The 27444-nt window shown below is 48.9% G+C and overlaps 1 protein-coding gene across 1 annotated transcript in view; it reads right to left on the reverse strand.

Annotated features, from left to right (window-relative positions):
- The window catches only part of Spsb4 (splA/ryanodine receptor domain and SOCS box containing 4), an 83263-nt gene extending 58458 nt beyond the window's left edge, over window positions 1-24805 (reverse strand). The window contains exons 1-2 of the mRNA XM_005080731.4: window positions 24087-24805; window positions 3909-4758 (exon numbers count right to left, since the gene is read on the reverse strand). Coding sequence (XP_005080788.1) covers window positions 3909-4602 — 694 coding nt within the window. The 5' untranslated portion in view covers window positions 4603-4758; window positions 24087-24805. The remainder of the gene's footprint in view (window positions 1-3908; window positions 4759-24086) is intronic.
- Window positions 24806-27444: the final 2639 nt, after the last annotated feature.

Here is a 27444-nt window from a genome sequence, read left to right on the forward strand (position 1 = left end):
CCCACCAGCGTGTGGAGAGAAGAGCCTCAGGCTAGAGGGCAATTCCACACAAGGCCAGGCCACCCCGCAGGTGAATGTCCCAGTAGATGGGGCATCTTCCAGACACTGTCTGCTCAGCGATGAAGCACACCTGATTCCAAACAGCATCAGAGCCACCCTCTGCATCCAGCCTAGCTTTCGGTGCACTCTGTGGAGTTCTTTGAGGGCAGGGAAGGAAGCAATTGGAGGAGAAACAGCAACAGAGACAGCATGGCGGGACCTCAGCTCAGTTCACCACAAAGGGCCACAAAGTCAGGTGGAGCCAAGTCTTCTGTGCTGTCGCCCCCTGCATTGTCTGCTAGGGTCCCCACAGGAGTCTCACACCATATTTGCCTCAGCCTAAATCCAGGCTCCTCAGCTATGAGCTGTGTGCTTTTGAGCTCAAGCTCACTGCACATCAGTTCCTTCAGGGTGAATGAAAGATGATCATCCGTATGTTAGCTTAAAGGCTATTTCAATGACTAATTTTATAAAGGGCTTAGAAAGGAGCCCAGCAGGGTGAGATACTTCTAGCTAGTGTTATTATTGCTATTACTAGGTTGACTCTAGACAACTAAGACAGCCTAGTCACAGCCTAGCTTGATCTGAATATGTCTCAGCTACACACTTCTCATCTCTCTGATCTTTGTGCATCCTTCAGGTCTTTGTAGTAAACTCCCAGATGCTAAATTGTATCATCCCACCGTATAGCAAAAGAACAACTCTATCCACCAGAGGTTCCGGGGCATTTACATTTGCAAGAGGAGATTGCATTGCTAGGAGCTCTTGTCTCATCAAACATACGCTTCAGAGTTCAGTGTGGTAAGACCTTCTAATGCTTGCTTTTACAGTCATAAAAATCATAAATTGCAAGGGAGTTATCCATTAACAACTTCCATTGCATTAGAGGAAAACGCTTTTCAAAGGTCACTCTTTGTCTTCCATTCATGACCCCCAGCACCTTTTCAGCTCAGCTGGTTAACTGCAGCAATGGGCTCCAACTACAAGGTGTCTGCTCAGTGCTGGTGTGCCTGATCACGCAGGATAAAGAGGGCACTGAGGCTTTGAGGAGTAACCCCAAGGGGCAGCCCTTTTATTCCCAATTATGCTTTCCTTCTAATCCCCAACCCTGGTCAGGTTACCAAGTCCACAATCAACAAAGGCTCAGAATTCTTTCAACCCACAGATCTTCACATTAGGCCACCTCCCCAGCCCGGGGACTCTGAGGCTGAACTATTTCCCTCCCTGGGAATTCCTGGTGGAATTTGGCCCAGGTCACCCTCTACATTTACAACATAGCTCTTTCCCAATCACCCCAAGTTCTGGGTCTCCATTGTAGCCCAGGCTACCACACAGTCAGGACTTGTCCCAAGCTGAGCTTCCCTTTCTGCCCTCATACCTTTACCCAAGGTAGAGGATGCCAGTCTTGTCTGGAGAACAGGTTAGCACGATGCCAGGCAGACTTACCTGATCATCAAGTAGGAGATGCTACAGGATGCTTCATGACATCCTATTCCACTATCACAGCCCCTACCCTATACTTCCTATACCTCCCTGAATCCTGTTCCAGATTCTGCCAAGCTGAAAAACCCCTAGCCACTGAAAGGAAGACGAAACCATCCAAAGAAGCCATGAGGTCAAAATGCATCAAACACAACTGTCTCTCCTACCCAGTCTCCTTCAGCAATGCAGAAGATCCCTGACTCTAACAGCCACAAGGGAGCCACAGGGGCATGTTAGGGTCTTGGTTTTGTTGTTGAAGACCAAGGAATAGACTGGTTAGTAGCCAGAAGGAAATGTTCTTTTTTAGGCTTTCATAGCTCCCCCTGCTGTCAATTTCAGACATTTGATCCTGGCTACCACACTGATGCCAACACTCAAACTAAGAAAGGGCTCTCATGTCCCATTTTACAGATGAGTAAAGTGGATCCTAGGAAATTAGAGTGACTCACTGGCGACAGAACCACCGTTGCTGGGGATGTACAGAGGTACGGGACACACCCTCCAGAACTCCGGTGCAAGCCCAAATTAATTCCAGCAGTAAACTTCCCAGCTGGGCCAGACTGCTCACTGATGCCTTTGTTCCCTCATCCCTGGGGTTTGCCTCACCATATCCATCTAAGGATTCCAGACACTTCCGGCAAGGTGCCATGATGATCACCCTGCTCAGAGCAGACTCATCTGTCCAGGGGTTTACAGTTAATCAGAAAATGGAACATCGTTCCACCATTAATCTTAGTCCAACAACCACAGAAACAAATGCCAGTAAAAATGCTGCCAATTATACCAGAGTTGGAGGCTCCGGCCACTTTTGTGATGGCCTACCACCTGTGAACTGTCAGGCCACTTTCTGCTCAAGCAAACACACGGGTCAAACCTTGTCTGTGGTTCCTTTGCTGGAGTGTTACTCTTGGGCTCTCAGCTAAAGAGGAACACATGGGAAAATGGTTGGTGCTGGTCTCAGAAGACAACAGATCTGGGGGGAGAGGGGCTGCTTATGGTTCTAGAGCTCTGTGCTTGAGGTTTTCTGTTTGCTTGTTTGTTTTTGCTTTCTGTTTTCCAAAAAAGAAAAGGGGATCTGGAATTAGCCTCTCTGGCTGGCGAATATACCTCTCATGTAAAACGAACCCTGGGAAGTGCTCACTTCAGTAAGTTTTGGTAGGTGTGGGAGGAGGTCTACAGGTGGGTGCTGGTGGTCTGGCACATTGTCACTTTCCCCACCGTTGTGACCTAACCCCTGACAAGAAGGAACTTAAGGACCAGCTCATCCTGACTGAGGCTTCAGAAAGTATATGGTCCCCATGACAAGGAAACTATAGCAAACAGCAGAGGTAGGAGGCAGCTGGTCACATGACCTTTGCAGTCAGGACACAGAACACTGACATAAAGTGAAGCCAGGCAATAAAAACTCAAGATCCACCCCCAACCCCTATGATTAACTTCCTCCCGTTAGGCTCCTTTTCCTGAAGGGGACGAGTGCTCTAACATCTGAGCCTATGAGGGACATTTCATGTTTAAACCACAATAGCTGGTATGCGTGAGCAAGCCCAACAAAGGGCTGGGATTCCAGTTGGCCATGTAGCTATGCGTGCCTTTGCTGGAGGCTACCCTTCCTGTCCCCGCCTCTGCCTCCCGAGTGCTGGGATTAAAAGCCTGCACTGTCACCGCCACCCGGCATTACTGTGACTTTTACACCACCTCATAAGTTATGCATCTTAGATAAAGGAGGACCTCATGTTGCTGGGGTGAAACCCAGCAGCCCACGGAGGATTTTCACTTCAAACACACAGTCCTTAGCAGCTGCTGGGGTAGTTCACAGTATCTCATTTTCTGGTTGTCTGGAAAAATGACAAAATTCCATAGTCCAGGGCTTCATTTCCATATGCTACAGTCAGATGGAGGTAAGAGGAGTTTACCTCCTTTGACAGCTGCCAGAAGGAGCTGGGACTTGGGTGTTTGGAGCTGCATACAGTAGGCGGCAATAAATGACAATTGCTAACACTACTTCTTGTTTAATAGCTAGACTTCCACCCAAGGACTGGGCGTGGGTGATGCTCTCCAGCTGTGACCAGGTTGGGTCATTTCATAAATCTCTTTAGCACCCACAGCCCCTGTTCTAAGTACACATACGATCCTAGGTGACCCTCCTGAGTGCCCTGAGTTGGAGTATGTCCATGCGACCCTCCTAAGTGTCTCGGGTTAGATTATGACCGCCGTGCCATTTGCACAACCTCCAACCTGCTTAGCAGTCAACGAGGTCAGAATTCAAGACCACTGGTGGAAACGGCAGGATTCCCCAACTGCTGCTCTACCTGCTCTGCTTCCCCTCTCCCCAGCCTCCTAGGGCAGGGAGCCTCTGCACCCCGTGCCACCTAGGTCAGCAAACTTACGGTCAAGGCCATTGATGTAGCGCATGGTGACTTCGCAGTGGCCCCACACAGCACTCACGACCGGGTACAGTTTCTTGCCCTTGAGGCCACGGAAGGCCACGCCCAGGTACTGGCCATCCACGATGAAGCTGAGCGTGCCCTCGTCCATGTCCAGCACGACCAGTAAGGAATCTGGCAAAGCGAAGGCCTCATCTGGTCCGAGGAAAGCAGGGTATGCTATCCCAGGCCGGTTCTTGCCATCGTGGTAGAGGCGGCTGCGGCCCAAGTCCCAGCCCCATGACTCAGAGTCGCTGCCCACCAGTGCGGTGTAACCCACTGAGTGCAAAGGGGCACGGGCTGTGGCCACGCCCACCACGGCATGGGTGCCCCGCTGCCTGGCTGGCCAGTGGATCTGCCATGCATGCAGGCCCCGGGCATGGCCCACTTTGCCGCGGATGCCATCTGTGCTCTGGGCCACCGGGTGGCGGTGGAAGGTGAGGCGGTCGTCATCCTTGACGAAGACATTGAGCGAGCGGTCCTCGGGGTTCCACGCGTGTCTCAGCTGCACAGCCAGCCCTGCAGCAGGCATGTCCAGAAGCTGGTCTAGCCGCGCTGGCCGTCCTGGCTCTGAGCCTCGAAGCTCCCGCTTGGCCGGCCGTAGTGCTGGCTCTCGTACCTCCACGGACTTGAGGCTCCCAGAGAGCTTCTGACCCATGGCTCACTATGGGGAGGGGACCGCTGCGGGCCACTGCTACCTCGCAGGAGCCTCCACTCCCCGCAGCAGCCAGGGATGGACCCCGGGGCTGGGAACCAGGCTTTCTGATGGTTGATCTCCACAGCCTCTGCTGGGCTGTGGCAGAGGCCCAAGCTCCTGGAAGGAAGCAAAGGGCACAGGTTATGATAGAAGCATTAACAGCCAGCTACCCTTCCCTTCACTTATGCCCCGGCCCTACCGCACAATTAATGTGCATAATAATGATACTTCATATCTAGTACTTTCCAAGTATATGAGATATGGCAGACACTGTCCTCAATGATTAAGGTTTCCCCGTTCATCTAAATCTTACAGAGGCTAGTGGCTAGCCAGTCTCACAGGTAATGAGTGACTGAGCCAACAGTCAAACCAAGGTCCTTTGCACTCAGATTCTGTTCTTGACACCAGAGCAACCACTGGAAATCACTGTCTCAAGCAGAACTGAACCCCAAGAAAATGGAGTGCTGAGACATGGGGTTATACACATTTAGCATGTGACTCATGAGTTTAGAGCTCCAGTTGTCTGGAGCTTAAAAAATATCTTAAAACCTTCCCAAACCAGGTTTGGGAAGTAAGACACAGAGCAAGCATCCAGCAGGGTCACCCAGGGACAAGGATTCCAGAAACTATTTGAGGATGGTGTGTTGTCGCCACGGGAAAATAAATGGCAAAGAAAGGAAAAGAGAGCTGGTGAATCCAAACTCTGGAGCCAGAGAGCACTGGTATAAATTCCTCTCTATTTAAAGCCTCTCCTAGAATTTACTTTCCTCCCTCCAGGTGGTCTGAAACTTGAAAGACAGTATGATAAAAGCTCAGATCTGGGACCCTGGAAGCAGGTGTCCTTTTGGCTTTGTTCTCCAGGGATCCCACAGGGAATTATTTCTCTTGGATACACCAGTGTTTTCCCTGGGTATAGAAATATCATTGATAACATTTATCCCAGCTAGCATTCCTTAATGCATGGTGGCAGTTTTCCAGGAAGAGGAGGAGGAGGAGGAAGTGACCACAGTAAGGTCATTCGGGCTCCAGGGATCTTGGGGTACTTAGATGGCCCTAAGTATGGGAAGAGGAGGGTAGAGCTTTGCCCCGCCTGACTCCCATGGCTGGCAGAGGACAAGTGTGTGCCGTCTTCTTCCCTAGACTGAGAGCAGCATAGCTCAAGACAACTTTCCCAAGACAAATGAGAAGACAGGATGCTGCCACGCTCTGTCTTGCCTATCCATGATTTCCTATTGGTGAGATTTCATCTTCACTGTCAATTTAAAAAGCACCTATGAGATTAGTAAAGCTCACCTCTCAGTATGTCTGCCAGCACACTTCCAGAAAGAGTTAAGCAATGGTGGAATGCTCACCCTTAGGCTGGTGATTCAGACAGAATAAAACGGGGGAAAGAAAAAGTTGCCTACTGTAGGACATTCTCTCCCCTACCTTCCTGGCCACCACCACCATGATGTGAGTTGCTGTGCTGGGCCACGCCCTCCTTGCCATGATAATCAGAAACCTCTGCAATTGCAAGGAAAATAAATCCTTTCTTCTCTAGGTCATTCTGTCGGGCATTTTGTCATAGCACAAAAGGCTGCCAAACACAGAAAGTAAACACTGAGATACACAGCTGGTGTGGTGACTATACCTGACCATGAGGCATAGAAGCTTGTGGAACTAAGTTGTTGAAAGAATTCAGAAAGTTTGGAGAAGCCAGCCAGAGAAATCCTAGAATGTTGTAAGCACAGCTTCCCGGGTGATTCTGAGACCTTAGGAGACCAGGATGCCGAGAGAAATGCCTGCTGCAGGGCTGGAATGCCAAAAGCAGGAAGACATCTCATCCAGTTCCAGGCAGACCAGTGTTCAGGCTATGGCTAAGTTTGGCTCTTAGGCCAGATTCACAGTGAGGTCTGGGAGCAAAATACACAGTGGGAAGATTCAGACACTTAAAAATGGACTGGGATGGTTACTACTGACTGTGAACTTGGCAAGACCCAGGATCACCTAGGAGACCAACCTCTGGTTGTGCTGTGGGGAAATTTCTGGGCTGACTTGGGGTAGGAAGACTCACACTAAAGTGTGGGCAGCACCGTTCCATGAGATGGGGCTCTGGCCTGAATAAACGGAGAGGGTGAGCTGAGCCAGCATTCATCTCTAACTCATCTCTCACCATGGGTGCAAATCTGCCCCTCAGTCCTGCCATCCAGCTTTCTCCTCCTCCTCCTCCTCCTCCTCCTCCTCCTCCTCCTTCTCCTCCACTGACTGTATCAAGTTGCTTTTGTCAGGATTGCCACAGCAACGAGAAAAGTAACAAATATAGAAGCCACTACTACAGTGTGGCCTCTGAAGAGAGAAGAGCAAGTATTCTTAACCTTCCTAATGCTGCAACCCTCTAAAACAGCTCATCATGTTATGGTGATCCCCCGCCACCATAAATTATTTTCATTGGACTTCATAACTGTAATTTTGCTACCATTATGAATGCTAAAATAAATATCTGATATGTGACTCCTGTGAAAAGGCTGTTTATCCCTCAAGGGGTCTCGGCCCACAGGTTGAGAAACACTGGATTAGAGTCATTATAGAAGGACAGACATCAGGACAACTAGGAAGATGCCTTGAGAGCGACTGGGGAATTAGCTCAGCAGTGGGAAGGTTTTCACTTACTTAAAAGACCCTGCCCCAAGAAGAGAACTCGAGGATACCCTGCCTGCACCAGGTATCTAGGAAATATTCCCTGCTTTCAATCATCAAAACATTCAGAGGCCACTTCAGCCATGAGCAAGATGCTCTGGCTATTGCTTGAGGAGGTGGCAAATCTAGCATTATCCACCATGCTGGTTTTGCAGGCACTCACAATGCAAGCACTATTGGATCATGGAGGTTTAAATCCAAATTACAAAGGAAGACCTAGGTAGCTAGACAGTCTGTAACAGATGTAGAACTCCCACAGGCAAGGGATTCCTAGGAAAAGCCAAGTCATTCCTCCAAGAGGGTGATGCATGAAATTTTGAAGGTGAAGCCAGAGATGGTCGGAAGCTGGGATGTCTGCTGAAGAAGGCGGCAGGCAGAGACAGCCCAAGAGAGGCCAGGTGGGCTGCAAATGACAAGGTCAGAGGACCATGGGTGCTGGGGCCTTCCAGAACTGACATCATGACTCCTCGTACCCCAGGTTTTCCCTAAGAGGTTTCAGTCTTGTCTTGGTTCCATCCTTCCCCATTCCCTGACACAGTCTACTGAAATGGGGATATTGAGTCATCATATCTTGGAAGCATGTGACTTGTTTTTGATTTTGCAGAGGCCCCCATCTGAATGTGTGCAAGGAGGTTCAGAGGATAATTTGGACTTGAACAATATTGCAATTATTGGAGATACACGAGAGTAACTAAATGCATATATTATGAGATAGAATTGAACCTTTGGGGAGCCAGCGGTGAAATGTTGTAGCTTGCATTTTAATTGATAAGAGGCAAACTTGTGATAGTTAATTCTTTTTCTTGAGTGTATGTGGGCACACTGTGTGTGTGTGTGTGTGTATACAGATGCATTTGCACGTAAGTGTGTAAGTAACCTAGAGGTCAACCGTGAGTGTATTCTTCAGATGCCATCTGTCTTATTTTTTAACTGATGCTCTTTCAGTTGCCTGGAACTCACTGAATAGGTTAAGCTGGTTGGCCAGCAAATCCCAGGGATCCATTACCCTTCCCACTTCCCCAGGGCTGGAATTACAAGTACAAACCACCTTGCCTGGCTTTCTTACATAGCTTCTGGGGATCAAGCTCAGGTCCTTGTGTTTGTACAGTAAACACTTTACCACCTGGGCCGTCTCCCTGGCCCCATGAGAGTCTCTTCAACTTCACTGGATTGACAGCTGCCTGGGAGGATGGTCAGGTGCACCTGCGGTACTACTGCAGGCACCCCTGCATGCTTCTGGCCCAGCCTCCTCCCACACATCCCCTCTGCTACAGTGAACTGAAACTCTAAGACTGTGAGCCACAACAAATCCTTCTCCCCTTAGGCTGTTTTCTCAGGTGTTCTGTCACTGACAGGAAAGTCTAGTACCCCACCCTGACAGAAGCACACCCCAACCAAAAAGTGAAGAAGGGAAGGAAGGACCCCTGCCATCACTCAGCACGGACACACATGCTTCTCAGATTTCTTCTATAACCCTCAGTTTTTGCCTCGACTCCCCTGTTCTTCCCTTTCCGTTGTCAGGTTTCCGCTTCAGCTGGTATCAACTCTCTTTGCAAAAGTTCTGATCTGAGAGAATACTCGATCACAAAAAAATCCCCAACACTCGATAGCCTTAAGGCAGCAGAATAAAATTACTCGTGTTCTTATCTGAAATCGCCCAAAATCAAGGAGAAAGAGAAATAGAAATGCAAACACCCTCTTCAGCAAAACTGGACACATTTGTAACCCAAACCACAGCTTAGGAGGGAAGGCTGCCAAACACAGCCAGAGGCGCCCAGAGCAGGCAAGATCAAAGCCGGTCCAAAACACCTCGAGAAGGCACCTTGAGGGTCAGGGCTGTGGGAAAGCCTGCAGAGGGGGCCAGCAGCTGGGATTCCTGAAGGAAGAATCCAAGGGTCTAATCAGAGCATTGGGCACAGGATGTGCAGTCTGGTGTCAGGAGCTGCCTTTGGCCTCCAGGAATGGGAAGACAGGGTAACAGAAGAAACCACAACCTGCCTTCTTCACAGGCAGCAGAGGGCAGGAAGAGAGAAGCCGACCACTACAGCTCTGCCGACTGAAAAGAAGCAACTACCAAAAGAAATTGCCACCTCAGTCTTAGAGCAATCCTGCCCTTTTGTGTAATTTCCAGCACTTCTTCTGCAAATATGTCTGCAAATCCTTATCCAAGATAGCCTGCCTAGATCAGTGAGAACTACACCTGGATGTAGTGAAGGAGTTATTAGAGTGCGGCTCGGTCCATAGGGTGCTTGTCGCCAAATCTGAAGACCTGACTTTGATCCCAAGACCCACGAGATAGATGGAGTGAACCAATTCCCATGTTGTTCTCTGACCTCTAGTGCATGCTGAGGCACACTCACACCCTTCCCCCACGCCCCACGCTCAACCTTCCCCCACCCCCACAAACACAAAAAAGTAAACGCTGTTTAAAAAATGTAAGATACTATCAGAGAAGCAAAGGGTGAAAAGGCAACTCAAGAATAGCTGTCATTTAAAACAGCTGCTGTAAAGCATCTAGAAACTGTGATCGAATCGGTAAACAATCTTTGCAGTTACTCATTTTAGAAGGCAGACAGTCTAAACAAAAGATTAAATTCACTCTACATAGTTATTCTAAAGATAACTTCCCCAACTAACAATAAAGCACAAACCTTCTAAACTGTCAGGAGGAGGCGGCACAAAGTAAAACAGACCGTACCCCGGAGGGCTTTGTTTTAAGAAGCTATTGAAGCAAGACGACATAAAGGCATAAGATGTGGTAGTAAAACTAAGCCTGAAGTAGTAGCCATGTCAACGAACAGCCATAACAATCTACTCAAAGGCAAAGACTAAAACTAGGAACAAGACAAAATCCCCCGCCACAGACAACACAGGAGAGCCATCCCGAAGCAAAGTGAGTCCAGGCCAAAAACAATGAAAGGACAGACACACAACCAGCAGTGTGTTAAGTTCATACCTAGAACAACCTTAACACAAGGCAAGTAAAGCGGACTTCAAAACCTAAGTTTTAAATGAAGAAAAGGAGGATATTTTGCAATAATAAAGGAGTATGATCCACAGCTGAAGATCAAACACATCAAATGGCATCCATAATTCAGAGCAAAAGCTAGGGACTACAGGGTAGGTGAACTGAATTCCCATTGTCCAGCTCATGAGTTGACCAAATGAAATATAGACAGCGAAAAGACAAAGCCTACATAATTAACATGCTAGATCTAATTGGTGTGTGGGTTGTGTTCTGTGTCTCAAAAGCAAATAATGCATATTCTTTCACATGTCCACGGAACTAATAAAACTTTTCCTGCTTGGCAGCTCATAACTGCCTATAGCTTCCGTTTCAGGGATCTGACACCTTCACAAAGATGTACAATCAGGCATAACACAAATGCACATGAAACGAGTAAATTATTAAAAACTTTTCCCGCATATTAAGCCACAAAGAAAGCCTCAGAAAGTGAATATCATACAGGATCTGTTAACGGGCGTGGGGGACACAATCCACCAAAGTAGATCTCACAAAAATCACTGAGCATTTTTCAGATTTTCTTTAAACAATTCAGATTTTAAGTTTTCATATATAAATGCATGGTATCTAGAAAGTAGCAAAAATCTGTCTGTTAAATCTGTGGGATGTCTCTGACACAAGGAAGAGGAAGCCATAGATAATGGTTTACATTAACAATGTTTTTTACATTTGTCCATTTATTTTGGGGTAAGAGGCATGCAGTCCAAGGTGAGAATGTAGAGATCAGAGGACAATGTGAACATCTGGAATCAGCTCTCTCCTTTCTCCACATGGGTCCTGCCTGGCATTGAGCTCCGGCCATCAGGCTTGCTGGCAGGCACATCTTACTTTCTGGGTGAGTCATCTCACTGGACCCCATATTGATAGAGACTTCTTAAAATGAAAAAATATAAACTAAGGATAATTAGGTGGAAAAGTAACAGAATTAAGAGAAAAATCCAAGAGCTGGTTCTTTTATGTGGAGAGAGGGGCTGGATATCACAAAACTAAAAGCAAGCCAATAACTCATCCAATTTAATCAATCAGACTGTGTTTTCTAGTAGCTGCTATTACTTACCATACAAGCCTATCAAGCCGCTCTCAATGTGCGCAATGAAGTGGTATTTTCTCTGTGCTTCCCTCTTCCCCAAGCACAGAAGCACATTCTAACCATTAAGATGACAGAACAAATTCCAGTTGGTGGTGCAGGGGGACCCAAGATACCCAACCTGCACTCTTCCAAACCCTCAAGGCCATTAAACACAAGAAAAGGTCAAAAGACTGTGACAGCGAAGAGGAGCCCAAGGAGACTTAAGGACCAAACATAAGATGGGTTTCCTGCTGGGATACTGTAGCCAAAGACAAAAAAAAAAAAAAAAAAAAAAAAAAAGGAATGTAGGCAAAACCAAAAATCATTGGGAGAATAATAATGTACCAATATTGGTTTGTTAGTTGGGACAAATATGTAAGACCAGTGTAAGAGTTAAGTGTAGAGGAAGGAGTATGTGTGGGGTCAGTAAAGGAAACCTCTCTGTATGTTGGTTTAGTCCTCCCCTCCCCCACCCGCTTTCTCTCCCCTTTCTCCCACATGAGTTCGAGAGATTAAACCAGGGTCTCATGCCACTAGTTAAGTGTTGGGTTAATTTTTCTCTAAGTCTAAAATTGTTCAAAAAATAAAACTTATAGTTTTAAATCTTAAATCACTTTCTCAATTTGAGGGATGCCAAACTTTACCACTTACTTGATAAACCTAATACTTTAGATGCAATTCATTGTCTTTTCTTTCTTTTGCTTTTTTTGTTTGTTTGCTTGCTTTGTTTTGTCTTCTTTTTTTCGAGGCAGGGTTTCTCTGTGTAGCCCTGGCTGTCTTGGAACTCATTATGTAGACCAGGCTGGCCTTGAACTCAGAGATCCACCTTTCTCTGCCTCCCCAGTGCTAGGACTAAAGGCGTGCACCACCACTGCCTAATACTAATTTAATTAGTATTAATTAATATTGCCTTGTATTACAAAGTATACTGTAGATGAATGTCTTTAATGACCAATTTTTAAAAATGAAAAATAAAACATAGAAGCCACCTAATCTAATTTTAAATAGGAGAAACAGAAAACATACTACATAAAACAAAACCAAAAGTGGGAAGCTGGGTGTGGTGGTCCATGCAAATCTCTGTGAGTTTAAGGCTAGCCTGGACTATATAGTGAGTTCCATGACAGCCTGGGATATATGGAGAGACCCTCTCTCAAAAGGAAAAAAAGAAAGACAAAAAGGAAGACAAAAAGGAAGGAAGGAAGAAAAAGTAGAAGTAACAGCTAGGTAATGAGGCAAATGTTTGTTAACTCAGAACTCAGGAGGTTGAGGCCATATGAGGCAAGCCAGGGTTACAGAGAGGGACCCTGTTTCAACATAAAAGGGTAGGTTCCGTTGACAAATTGGTTTTGAAAAAAAAAACACTCAAAAATAAGACATTGTTGATTTAATATGGGGAAATATCTGTCATACAAGTTATTAATAAATTAATGATAAACTTCAACAAATTAATATGAAAAAACCACCCCCAAACCAGAATACTAAATGATAATAACAAACAGTACACACACACACACACACACACACACACACACACACACACACACACGTCCTGAAACCAGAAGTAAAACCAGAGGGGAACTAGTAAAAAGCGGAGGACGGTAGAAGGGAGGGGACTAGGAAAAGGGTACAATGATATATGTGTATGAAGATGTTTATGAAACATACTCTTTTCCATTCTAACTAAAAATATTAAAAAGAAAAGAAATATGCTCTATGAAACATATAATGGGAAAGAAATTTTAAAAAAATTTTTTTGAAACAGGCTTTCTCTGTGTAGCCCTGGCTGACCTGGAACTCAATTGGTAAACCAGGCTGGTCTTGAACTCAAAGATCCATCTGCCTCTGCCTCCCGAGTGCTGAGATTAAAGGCGTGCGCCACCACCTCCCAGCAACAAACAACTTTTAACTGCAGTGGAAAGTCACTCTTCTTTTGTCTATCAGATTAGTGAAGATCCAGAAGATGAATGGCTCCTTGCAGATGTGGAAAAGCTGACAGCCTTGTACATCATGGAACTGGATGCATTCTGGTCAACTCAGTGGATGTAAGTTAACTCCATCTTTCAAAATGGTAAATACAATTCTAGCAATTCCACTTTTCCCCATTTACTTAGCTATGTTCTCAGTTGTGCACAGCAACATTTTACACATTATGCACACTCAACACTGTTTCAATAGTAAAATTGAGGAGAAGCAAATAGAAGACAGGTTAAAGTACTGTGAACCTACCTGCTGTGGTTTGAAGGTGAAATAATGCCCCACCCCAAGGATTCCTGGGTGTGGACACTTGATCCCCGTGTGGTAGCACTGTTTGGGAAGTCTGTGGAATCTTCAGGAGACAGAACCTTTGGAGAAAATGCGTCTGGGGGGGGGTGGGGGGGGCTTGAGGTTTTACAGGCCAATTCTGCTTCCCCTATCCACTCTTGCTTTCTGACTACAGATGCAATGTGACCTGCTGGCTTCCTGTTGCTGCCACCATGCCTTCCCCGGTGTGACAGACTGTATCCTCTTGAACTGTAAGTCAGACTGAACTTTTCCTCCCTCAAGTCGCTTCTTGTTAAGCAACGACAAAGAATAACTAATACAGAACATCGGTAATGAGAAGTGAAGTCACTGTCGTGACAAATCGGCCGTGTGGTCCTCAGGCTTTGGGATTCGTCTGAAGGAGAAATTCGGAAGAGTCTAGAACACTGTACTACAAGAGAACTTTAGGACACTGTACGCAGAACTCAACAATATTCTGGTGGGGTTTTAAAGGCCAGAACCCCGAAAGAAATGTGGCAGAGGAAGCCCAGCTCAGAAGGTTTCAGGGCAGAACACGGACCCTATTGAGATCTGGGTTAGAGGCTGTATCCTTCTGGCAAAGGATATGGCTTCACCCTGCCCCTGTCCTGAGAACTTAAGTGAAGCAGGATTTAAAAGTAACATGCTAATGTATTTGGCAGAGGAAATTCTGTGGAGAGGTTCAGGCTGTGGAACCATCATTTATCCAGGTCTGCAGTGAAAGTTAGCAACAATGGGGCAGAAAAATATTTTCAAAATGTGCCATTTGCTTATAAAGTGAATGAGTATGGCAGTTTGAAAGATAACAACTCTCATAGGCCCATATATTGGAATGCTTTGCCTCCTCCCTCATTGTTGGAACTGTTTGGGAAGGATTAGAGGTGTGGCCTTGGTGGAGGAGGTGTGTCACTGGGGCCTGGCTTTGAGATTACACCATTCCCCACCTCTCCCTCTCTCTGCCTGCTGTTCATGAATCAGAGGAGAGTTCTCATCTGTGCTCCACTGCCATGCCTGCCTGCCTGTTGCCGTGATCCCCGCCATACCGAGCATGGACTCTAACCTTCTGGAACCATGAGTGCTGAATTAAATGCTTTCTTTTTATAAGTGGCTTTAGTCATGGCATTTGGTCACTGCAATGGAAAAGGAACTAAGTCAATGAGGAAATTTAAAGTGGCTTACCAGGCAGACGCAAAAGGAGAGGCTATAATTGTTAATGAGGTTAACCCTATTAAAGAGAAATCTCCTTCTCTATACTAGGACAATAGGAAAGTCCATGCAGACAAGACTCCATCAAACACCCCAACTTTAACTGAAAGGAGAGAACCTGAACCCAAAAAGCATCTAAATAGATTCTCTGATCCAAACAACTTTCTGGGAAAGCAGTTCCAGATCTAACAAGGCATCACAAAGGCTACTACAGCTGTGACCAAGGTGACCAGGCTGTATCTCAAGTCGGCAATATTAATTTATCCATGAGGTTCTAGTTTTTCAGGCATTAAAGTCCTTAGAGGCTTGCTCTATGGTTCCAGAGAGTCACTAAGACCAGGCAATGCATGGGAGGGTTAGAGTTCCCCAAAGAGGCTCTGAGAAGCCGCAGCCATGACACTCTGAAGGCAAAAATCTATGGTGCACTGGAGAACCCAGGGTGCTAGAGATGTTAAAACCATGACACGTACTGAGGAAAGCTACAGGTATAGAACAGATCTGGCCTACGACAGAGGCTATATGTCTTGAAGGTGGAAGATCTAGAGGGCTGGGCTGCTTAAGCTCTTTGGAGCCCAGATGATATCATCATGAGTACCAAGAGCTGGACATGGAGCTGCAGGATTCTTCTTTTTCTCTGCTGTTTCCTTGACATTTTCTCATTGTCTCTACTTCCTGGCGGCTTATGCACGGTAACCAGCCCTTTGCCACTCCTGCATGCCACTCACCATGCGCTGTGTCCCCTTGAGCTATAACCTCAAATAAACTCTTCCTCGAGTTTCTCCTTGCCCAATATGCTGTCACAGCACCGAAAAAATAGTAATAATAAAGAAGTAGCTACTACGTACCTTACGGATCACTACGAGGAAAAGAATGTACTGGTAATGGAAGATTTAAGACACAGGCGGAATCCAACAAATAAGGAACATTATTATGGAGGGAAGAGTTCAGGAGGGAGAACCAGATAAAAGATGGGCCCCAGAGGCAGGAAAAGTGGATGTCTCCGTACAAGTTTACAAGACAACTTGTTTTTGTCCTCTCACTGCTCCTATCGATTTTACCCAGCCAGCCCTTGAGCCTCAACCACGTTGTAAAAGATACACAGACTTTTGTGTGCAAAGCGTGGGGCCTGAATAGGGGAATGCCATTGCTGGGCCCAATACAGGTCCAAGAACACACCTGTGAGTCTATACAGGCTACCCGAGGGTATAAGCTGGAATGCAAGAGAACTGCCCCCTGGCGCTTTTACAGTGCATTAGAAGACACCTTATGCTCCTATAATACCAGTCTAGGAAACTGAAGTGGTGAGGGACGCTGCCCACTCAAAAAGACATCGCTAACAGATGGCAGAGCTGGTCTCCCCATGAACCCAAAGCCTCATCTGCTTCATATCCCTCCCGTTTCTCCATCACTACCCTCAAGTATCAGCACTAGGAAGGCGATTCCAGATCCAGTCACCGAGGCCTGCAGAGGTCACTACAGCTGTGGCCAAGACCACCAGGCTATATCTCAAGCTGTCAGCACCGCTTATGAGCTACTAGATTTGCAAGCACGAAAAGATACAAGATTAAGTGAGTCACAGAGGCTTGCTCCATGGCTCCAGAGAGCCACTGAAAGCAGGCAATGTGTAGCAGGAGCAAAGTTCCCACAGAGTCCCCAAGAGCCCCTGAATGAAGCTATGAAGATAAAGCCTATGGATGCAGTAGAAAACCCAGGATGTTCCAGATGCCAGCTGGCCTGCCAGCTTTCCCACAGGCAGTTTTTGACAGACAGCGTGCTCCTTCATTCAGAGGCAAACACAGCTTCAGAGACATGGCATGACATAATGTGAACCAAGCTCACATTACTGGTTGAACAGCAGACCTAGGGAGGCTGAAAGGGCAAGGCTGGGCTATCATATCTTCCTCCATACTGTTTAGAACAGTTCCTTCCAGGGCATTGTCACCATTCTGCATGACTGACACCCCCACCCCCGCCTTTTTAAATATCTACTTACACAGCGTGACAACTTTGTAGATGTCCCAGAAGATTCCCTGGGACAGCTCCTTACCAGTTCTTGACTGTCCCGTGCTGGGTCATTCTGGTCGAGTGTTCCTCCAAGTTTTTATACCTATTAGTGGCAGACAGGGCTCCTGCTTTCAGGGCATCTAAATAGACTGCCCCTTTGCTGCTCCCCAGTGCAGGGTCCTCATGTGCATTCATGTCAAGGCACCAGAGAATACCAGTAGCAGTATTACAGAACACGAGCCAGGGGCCCTAGGTTGGTTGGATTCTGCCTGTCTACTGGGTCCTGGGCAAGGTCTTAATTTCTGAAACATCACTAAAGCACTGCTGACTCTCTGCCTGCCTGGTTACCAGCAGCTCCTCATCAGGCATCCTGGGAAGGACAAGGATTGTGTGTGTCCCCTGCCATTGCTGTAGCATTCTGTTATGGCAAGAGTGTCTGTCCTGAATGCCCAGCATTTGCAGTGTGGAAGTGTTTGGGGGTCCCTCACTTCTCCCACCTGTCACCTCTTTCAGGAAACCTGCCCTGGTCCCCGAGTCTCTAGAGACCAACTTCTGTGCACCCCATATTAGTGAGGAGGGACACCTTTCCGGATCTGCTGAGGCCACTTACCCAAAAACAAAAGCTGCCCCTATACTTCCCCCAGGAAGCAACTCACGTCTTGAGAAATGCCCTCCAGGGACTGCACACACAGCAAGCACACGGGTAGGCTGTTGCGAGGAGGCACACAGCCCAGAGAAGCTCCCGGTAGGCTCTTTGAGAGAATGGGTAAGGAAAGAGCCAGGGCGTCACTGAGAACTCAGAGCGCTGTACCTGCCAGTCTCTCCGAGCAGTTGGTTCTTGACTGTAACCTGCTGGCCTCCTCCACAGATCCTGCTCATCACCTCCTCTGCCTCGTTTATTCCTTCAGCCAACACTTAGGAAACGCCCAGTGTGCTCCAGGCACTCTGTGAGAGCTGGGGACGCAACAATGACTCTACCAAGCTTAGTCCCTACTGCTTCCCTCTAGCCAACCACATTTCTTCTCTATCGCAACATAGCCAGGCACGCAGGACATACCATAGAATCTAACTTCCTGATGGGAATAAACCCTGTGAGCAGCAGGCACACTTAAGCACACCAAGAGTACCCAGTTACCTCCCCACCTGCCAGGCTGTAATGGTGACACTTAAAGACACCATCTGAAGTATCGGCTTTATTCGGAGGCTTCAATCATGACCGAGCAGGAAAACAAAAACTCAGATTATTGATGGTCCTTCCTGGGACCCTAGTGGGTGTTACTACTCAGCAGAGCAAGGAGGCAGCATGAAGCAGGCTTACACAAAGCAGCCTCAGTGCTTTGAATATTCTATCACATTTCCTACAGTCAAATAAGTCTCAAGAGGTCTGGGCTCAAGAGGGGAGGGGGTCTGTCTGCGAGGACCCTGACGACTATAGGCATTGAGTGATGGCTGAGTGGCATGCCCTCCCTTCAGTGTGGCCTCGGGGTTTAGCCTTGCTGGGGTCAGGGACCAGGGCAAGTTTCAAACCTTCCTTTAACTAGCGGTAATGATGTCCCCCTAGGGATCCACAGCTATAGGAAAGAATGAAATCCAATTACTCCCCTCTAGGGAAATGCACCCCAGAGGGGTGAGAATCAGTGGCAGCTATGAATAATGACAAGCACTGCAAAAGCAAGGGAGTTTGACACCACTGAACTTCCTTAGTAGAAGCTTTCTGCTTATGCATATGTCTTCCTAAGATTTTAAGAGAGGGTTCAAACTTTAGCTGTCCCAGGACATTCAACAGTGCTTCCCCAGCCCACAACCCTTTCTCCATCTCCCTGACTGACAGCCACTGCCCCTTCCTGTCTCTGCACACCTCCCCCACGTGCTATCTGAGTAACTGTCCTTGGAAAAACACCTCCCCCCGCCTGGTTCCAGGCTTTCAGGGGCCCTGTGCTTGACCCCACCACAGCACCTAACACGCAGAGCCAGACTGGGATACTTCCCTCCGGACAACAGGGGCTGTGTTTCTCAGGTTGAGTTCCTAGGACTTGATCCACAAGGGTCTGGTATAGAGAAAAGATGGGTGAATGATTTGGGAACTGCAGCGTGAGTACACGAGTATAACATCATGCTACCTCAGACTCTTCCAGATGACTACCTCAGGGCTAATGAGACCTGCCTGGTCAGAGAGCCTATGAACTGTTTGTAAGCTTTCCTTGCTACAAACACTAAATTGGATGAGTATTTTATTGAAAGATGATCACTCAGAATGAACCTACCAGTAGTGAATAAATTAAGGAACCCCCAGGGCTTTAATCACAGATGTCCATTAGATTTTCCCATAATACAAATGGGGAGCTCACTCCACAACTGGCCGGGCCAGCCTTTCTCTCCCAGCATTCACAAAAGCAGCCATCTGTCCAGTCCAGGTGGACTCTGGACTCCTGACGGCTCCATCTTCCTAGAGCTCAATCAATGAGGCTTCCCCAGCCTCCCCTCCTCCTGGGGTTTCCATGGGAATCCTCCTCCCACACAGAGTCAGAGGCTCCTGGGATAAAAGCTCAGCTGTCAGCCAGCAGGAAGAGCAGGAGCTGGGAGGCAGGAGGCTTGCTGGGTGGTGGCCACCAGGCCAGCAAGCTCTACAAGGTCATTTGAAAGAGATATAGGGCAGATCCAGTGAGACCATGTGCCCTGGTACCTGTGGTTTGTTTTGTAGGACACTGTCCTCCGTGAGGCCCAGAATTGGTTGATTCAAGCTGGGGCAAAGCATGGCAAAAGAGGATGAGGAGGGGCAGCCAGGGGGACCCTCTAGGAAAATGTCTATTAAAGGAACCCAGTGGTGTACATGTCCAACCTCTCATCTATCTCCCAAGATGAGCGTAAACTCACTGGACATGAGTGCTTGTCTGAAAACAGATTTCCTGAAATCAAAGCAGGGTCATTCAAACACCAGGGTTAATCTAGGGGACTTGTAGATTCCTCTGGTAAGCCGGGGCATCTTTTTTGTGTATGTTGCATACACCAGGCTTGGGAGGAGAAGGACGATGTAGATAGACAGGAGGGGCCTGCCTATGAGAAACGCCCCATCCCTAGGATTCTTAGTATGCCCTCACTTATCGCACAGACTGTGGCTAACAGGTGGGGATGTCTTTACGGGCCAGGTAACTGGACCAAGCTCACTCATTTCTGGAAAGGCAGAGTTGCTGACCACTATGAACACAGTTCACAGGATCACAACCCCGTATCCCACGAAGGTGATGTCGGCACTGCTCTGCACTCCTCCTAACGTATGGCACTCAGAGAGGTAGGATGTCCAAACCATCTTTCCTGCCTGCTCTATACGTGCAACACCTCGAGGCAACATCTTAGACTGTCCACTCCTCTCTGTGTATCCCTTCTTTAAGTTTGCCCTTCTATCCTGCTGACGTCTATAGGCCTCCCTGCCCTCTCTCACCTAGCCTCTGGCCATCGTAGATGCTCTGTTGGGCGACTCTGCAGTGCGTCTTTCCATTCTAAGCTTTCCACTGAGCGCATGGCCACTTTCCCAACACCGTGGCACATCTGAGAATTCATGTCCCAGGCTGAGCTCAACCTCTTCCATCTCCATAATCCAGGTTTCTCTCTGTCTATTGCTCCCACTCAATGCCTTCTACTTCCTCTTGGTTTCCGTCTTAGTGGAATGACAGGGGCAGTCTACTAGGGAGGACCTATGATTTTTGCCTTGGGACTCTAACCCAACCCCCTTGCTGCCAAGAGGCTAAATCCAAGCAAGCTGCCCATCACTTGCTCTTTCAAACACGCACCCCTTGAGCTGACACCCAAGGGCTTCACAGGCAACTTCTCCTTATAGCCTTTCTCCACGTAGTGATGCCAGACTCTCGAGTCAGCGTACCCCTTTCTACCCCAAGCTTCTGGGGCTTGCTCACCTTCGCTGCCCACTCGCATCTTCTCCCGCCTCTGTGCCCCCATCACGGCACCCTCCCTCCATGTCATCTCTGTGCCCCATGATGTCATCCTAACAGTCTAGTGCCACTTCCAGAAGGCTACCCAGTGCCCAGCTAATTGCCACCTGTCTTCTCGACCAGTCCTGTGCACACTACCCGTCTGCATTAAGAAGTACCTGTCAGCGTCAGCTGTGATGGCCCACACCCGGATTGAGAGTCGGGAGCCAGCCTGGGCTACACTGTGAGTTCTAGTCCAGCATGGGCTGTAAGGTGGGAGTAAAAAACTTGAAGAAGAAATGCTTGTGGGACTGAGCGATTTGTGTTTTTACCAACAAGAATTTTTTTCCACAACTGAATTATACATTTGAAATGTGAATTAAGTTCCACGTTCAACCTGTGAAGCAAGAATCCCATGCAATCAACACTCCACAAAGTTTATGACAGCTCATTTGGGGCCTTTCCCAAAGGATGGGCCAGACAGCTGCTTCCTGCAGCCTCAGAACAGACGCCTGTAACTGAGCAGCAGCAGGAAAGCTAGTCAGCTTATGCAGGGACCATGTTTTATTTAAATGTGCTGCTAGATTTTTAATTTTTTATTATCGATCTTTTTGCCAAGTATGAACGATCATGCTCACACAAGTTAAGTGCATACATTAAGTGCCTTTTTAAAAAAAAAATGATTACCAGGAAAGACTTCTGATGACTTGGAGATAGGTCCTTCTACCCTCCTGATTTTTCCACATCCAGTTTCTTGCTCTATCTAGGGAGCTCCTGGAGATCTTTTGTTATCCAGCCAACAGAGGAGAGCCCTTTCAGGAGCACTGACATGTGGCAATGAGCCAAACAGCTTAGAAAAAAATTAACAAACTGGAGCATGCTGAGTTGCACTGGGCCTGTTCCTCAAGGACCTGGGACCTGAGCCTTAGCCATAGCCGCATCCTGGCACACGAATGAAGTCTCCAGGACAGGCTTCCACGAAGGATGACAAGGTTCTGGTCCTGCGACCAACTGGGGAGGAGTGGGGCGGGAGTGGGAGTCAGGAGAGGAAGAAGCCCTGGGAATGTTGGAGCAAAACCAAGATCTTAGGTCAGGGTCTCAGGGGTGGGGGAGACAAGTGATGAAAGACAGGGTGGTGCCAGTGGTAGCCAGGCCCAGAGGGCAAACTCAGCCTTTACTCCTGGCAGCCTTGAGGAAGTTCTAACTAGGGAGGAATTTGGTCTGTTTACATTTTTAAGGATAAAGGCTTCCTACTGGTGAACGGTTATGACTATTTGCTGATCTGATGTCTGAACAACTGAATCTTACGGCTTTCGTACACATTTTTCTTATTGAGGCAAGGCATGCAGGTTTTCTTGTTACTTCTGTTTCACTCTGTGTGTATGTGAGTTGCCTGTCTGTAGTCTTTGTCCCTTGGGGCACTTGCTTGTCTTGAAGATTCTTTATACATTTTTGGCCCAGGCTACAGCTCAGGGATGGAGCATTGGTCTAGCATGCACCAAGTCCTGGGTTCCATCCCTAGCACACACCCCAAAGCTGTTACAAATTGGAAGATATGAAGCCATTGCAGTAAGTAGCAATTCTTTTCCCAGTCTGTCATGTCTTTTGACTGCTTCTGGAAAGTGTCCTGTCCTGTCCCCCGCCCCACCCCCCACCCCCCTCCCATCCCCTCCCCCGCCCGTGCAGACATTATTTCTATGTCACTGAACGTGTCAGCCTTTAAAATCAAAGAGAAATGCAAAGTGGAGATATTTGGGTGGCATGACTGGTGAATCTAATTTTGTTTACAGCTTGCAAAGGCTTAAATTCTTTTTACCGCCCTTGCTATGGAAGTTTGAACATGGAATCTTCTGGGGTGTGTATCTCAAGAACTGCGGTCTCCTGTAAAGTATGTTTATATCACGCTTTTGACATTTTGGTTTTCAATAAAGTGGGTTCATCTGCAGCCCTAAATCAATATTGAATGGTTTGGGAAAGGGACTGCTGAGAAGAGGCTCAAGGATCCTCCATCAGCCGGGAGCAACAGAAACTGCAGGCTTTAGTTGAAAGACAGAGGTGCCAAAGTGAGGAAACAGACCGGAAGACTCGGGTGAGTGAGCGCGCAGACCACTTCCCACAGGGCAGGGTGGGAAGAGTGAACTTCATCTCTTCCAGATCTAATGGGCTCAACAACTGTTGGGGGCAAATGAGAGAAGATAAGAGAAGGAGTTCACACCCAAATTCTGGAGTGGGGCGGGGAGAAGGCACAGATCTGGGACTTTACAGAACCTGCTCAAGGTCACACCCACGGGCTATTGCTGGAAGCACTATTCGAATCCAAGCCCAGGATTGCAGCGCCAGAGTTCTAGAGACAACCACACAAATGTGCCCTCTTCTCTCTTCTTGACTCAGCAGCCCGCGCGCTTGGCCACCGGGCAGTGGGAGCCACACTTCCTGGACCTCAGACAGAGGTCCGGGGTCCCTTGTTTTTCCTGGCTCAAACAGGGTGGACATATTTGCCACACTTGGGGCTTTGGCTTCCTCTCTGCTTCCCGTAGCCCCTCGCCCAGGGCTCTCAGAGCTCCCTATTCTCTCCAAGTTTGTCTCCCAGCCCGCCTGAGGACCAGCCGCGAGCCGCTCTCGTCGGGCCGAGCAGTCAGTCAGTCATCACTGCCCCAGCATCGGAGATAAACCATAATAATCACCACCAGCGCCTAGTGAGTGAGAGGCACTTTACTTTCGCAGCGACGAGCAGACCCCGAGAAATTACCGTCCTCGTCACACAGATGAGGCAGCTGCTGCAGCTCCGGGAAGTTGGATGATGTGCTGGAGCTCACAAGGCTAATATTAACGCTAGCTAATGTCTGACTGAGTGCTTCCTGAGTGCCAGGCGCAGGTCTCCGCACCACCCTGCAGTTCCTTCCAGCACACTAGTAAAAGGGGCACAGTTATCACCCCCATCTTCCGGATGAGGAGACCGAGGTTGTGGGGCTTGGCCCAAGGTCACCCCAGAGAGTGACGGGCATAGGACCGAAACACAGCCGGGTGACTCCGAGAGCAATTTTTAGTGTTGTCTCCACTACTCGGAGAAGCAGCGGGGTTTCAAACCCCGCAGTACCAGAGGCTGGCCTCAACGCTCGTCTCAAACCAACCAGCTTGGATTGCCACAATTCGCAGAGACATTCCCGCGGACCGCGACCAGAGGGACCCCAAGAGCACCGGGTGTGACCGGTGCCGGCCGGCAATCACCCTTTAGCAGGAGCTGGAAAACACTTACCATAAAAGAGAGGGCGAGCGCCTGCCCGGGAGGAATCCCCAGCGCTGGCAGGTCCAGAACTCCCGGGAGAGAGGTCTGCTGCCGCTGCTGCCCACTCAGGGGCGCCCGAGCGACCCCGCGGATGCTGGCTTCTCCGCCAGCGGCGCGTCCTCTCGGCTTGTGCCCGGCAGCAGCGCCCTCTCTCCCTGCAGGGTGCCCTGGAGTTAGGGACGTTCTTGGCGAAGTTGGAGCTCAGGCGCGGCAAGAGGGCTCCGAGATCCGGTCCCGGGTGGGGAAGGTCCCGACTGCGCCGATCTCAGGGGGCGCGGATCTCAGGGGGGCGCGGAAGCCCGCTCCCTGGCCGCCCCGAAGCTTGGCGCCTGACCTGGAGGGCGGCGAGTCCCGCGCTTAGGGCGCACGGGCCGCACCTCGGCCGCCTGTCCCTAGAGTGCCGGGTTTCTTCCCCAGCGCCCCGGGCGCACGCCGCGATGGCTGCAGCGGTGGCAGGGGCCCGGGCTGCGGTGCCCTCATCGCCTTCCCCAGGGGCTGGGCGCCTTTGTGCGCGGGGCGCGCCGACTGCCAGGGCCAGCTCTGGATGCTGCAGCCGCCGCCTCCCCCTCCTCCTCCACGGCCGCCCGCTCCCCGCCTTCCCGGCCGGCCGGGAGGCTGCAGCTGAAAGCCGATCTGGCTGAGCTCATCCCTGAAGGCCACTAATCCAATAGCCGCGGAAGGCGCGGCCGCCGGGAACGCCCCTTCCCCCACCATCCCGCGCCCGGGCCGTCCCAGCTCGGGCCGCTGCCGGCTCTGCCACCTTCTGGAGGCCACCAGCTGGTGGGAGTGGGAAGTGGAACCCGCGCCCGCGCCCTTGGGCCGAAGTGGCGCGGACGCCATTCACTCATCTGCCGGCTGGCTGGCCTGGACACTCGCTCACACACGCGTTCATTCATGCGCACGGGTCCTCCCCCATTCATTCAAGCGTGCCTGGAGAGCCCGGGTGGGTGCCCCTGGGAGCGGGGGATGAAGAGAGGAGACACCACCGTCACCAGATAGCTTTAGTGTCTGTACTCAAGGCGACAGGGCAAGAGAATGCTTTAATATAACCCCTTGCCTTAGGCACATACGCCCACTCTTTTATTTCTGAAGCCAGACTCCAACTCATCTTTCAAAGGCAATTTCATGCTGCACCTGCTCCACGGTGCCTTCCCCCCGCTCTGCTCAGAGGAAAGGATCATTGCTTAGAGGGCTACAGGCGCTGATGGTGGGCTGCTCTCTAACTATACTAGTCTGAGCGAGCTCAGAGATAAGGAAGAGGGCGTGGCCAAAGCAAGGGACCTTCTGTACTTCTCGCGTTTGTTTCCTTGAGGAAAGTCAAGATTCCTGGCCAGGGCAACCTGCTTGCGATCCCAGAGTTGACATCAGGTCCATCCCACAGTCCTAACTGACCCACTCACTCCTCCCTGATGGGCTTCCAGCCAAGATTTCTAGATCAGATAGTGTCCGTCCCCCCACCCCCCATGGACACAGAAGACAAGCACCTGCGATCCAGTCCTGTGAGGGAAATGTGTTAACCTAGAGTTTCTCTCCCACACTGGAGAGAATGTTTCCTTGTGAAAGGGGCAGCACAAATTAGCTGCAAGACGCGGAAGGCATCATAGTCTCATGAAGGTTCCTGAAACAGCCTGTGGTGTGACTGGAGCCAAAACAGGAGGTTAGATGAAACAGGGAGAGTACTTAGGGTCTTGAAGACCATGCGAAGGGCTTGGCTTTCCGCCAAGATCAGTTAGGCAGGCCTTTTGACCTGGACAGGTTTGCTGTCCAGAAAAATAGTTCAGTAGCAGAGTGATTAGATGGATGGGTAGCACAGGCCAGTCTGGAAGCTGTTACAGAGGTCTGAGCAATGAAAGATGCTTTACCAATGGGGACAGCTCAGTCAGCTCAGTGGCGTTTATGGTTAAGACTGAGCAAGTGTTTATGGTGATTATGAATTTGCTTACATTGCTTCATCTCCGTTCACAGGTCTGTCTTTCTGTACCTGTGTGCCTCTGGATGTCCTCGTGACTGCACAGAAAGGCCGCTGAAGGAACGTGACCTATGCACACACTGGCTTGTTATCCCCTCCCTCAGGACGTTTTTGTAGCATCTGCTCTGTCAGCTGCTGTGGTACTAGCAGAGCTGGACAGCATAAGACAAGAACTGAGGAAAACTCAGAAGCAAGGAGAACTTAAGCAAGTCATTCCAAGGACCGGAGAGATGAGTCAGATGCTTAAGAGGACCAGGGTTTGGTTCCCAGCCCCACATTGTGGTTCACAGCCATTCAGAACTTCAGTTCCAGGGGATCTGATGCCTTCTTCTGACTTCCACGGGCTCCAGGCACATACATTGCACACATACATTAATGCAGGAAAAACACTCATGCACTTCAAATAAACCTGAAAACAACAACAAAATAACCACGACTTTCCAGCTGATGGTTCCTCTATCTAGAAATGGCCCCCATTCATTTCTTCCGCCAGCAAGGAGGATTTCACAGCAGCTTAAGAACAGGGTGGGGAGGGGTCAGTAGCCACAGTTTGAAAAACTACTCCCTCAAACACACACCCGTGTGCCAGGTAGGCTCACCACACAAGCATTTACAAATGTGACTGTGCCTTGGGCATCAAGAAATGGGCACAACAGCATCCCCAGGTGTCACTGAAGTTCCCCAAATCCTCCACCCTTGAGTAGCATGGGTGTGGTTTGTCTCCAGTCTTGAAATGTGAACAAATGTCTACTCATTCCAGATAGGGTATCCATGACAGACCAGAGAAATAATTCTATCCAAGTCTAGTTTGGGGAACCAGTAAATTTATTCAGGCTACTAAGAGGAGCATGGAAGGCCAACGCTATCACTAAAAAGCTCACTCACGAATGGACAACAACTCAGGAAACTGTATCACTGGGGCTCCCTGCACAGCTTGCTGTCAGAAGAGTTCCTGTGCCCCAGCTTTTACAAGCTGGAGAAGGGGCCTCGTGAATCTTGTAACTTTCATGAGCTTTCTGAGCCTTCTAAGTTTTATGAGTTTCTGGAGTCTTATTGAACCTCTCTCTCCTACCTCCTGGAGAGAACGTTTCTATTCAGAGGAAACAGCCACACAGGAAGAGGAAACAATTCACCATTTTGGGAAGTAGCCTGGACAACCTGATCAAACGCTCTTTAAACTGAAGTCTGCAGCCTATAAACTGCCCTCTTGTAATCCCTGGCCCTGGGTAGCCACATCTCACTCCCCCTCCCCTGAAGTATAGGCTCAACTTGCCCTCTTGCTTTTCACAGAACACAGTAGGACAGAAAGGATGTCCCTTCTGGGATTGGTTAATGACAAAATCAGCTGTGCCGGGCACT

The sequence above is a fragment of the Mesocricetus auratus genome, unplaced genomic scaffold (genome assembly GCF_017639785.1).
Source record: "Mesocricetus auratus isolate SY011 unplaced genomic scaffold, BCM_Maur_2.0 Super-Scaffold_100691, whole genome shotgun sequence".
NCBI lineage: Eukaryota > Metazoa > Chordata > Mammalia > Rodentia > Cricetidae > Mesocricetus > Mesocricetus auratus.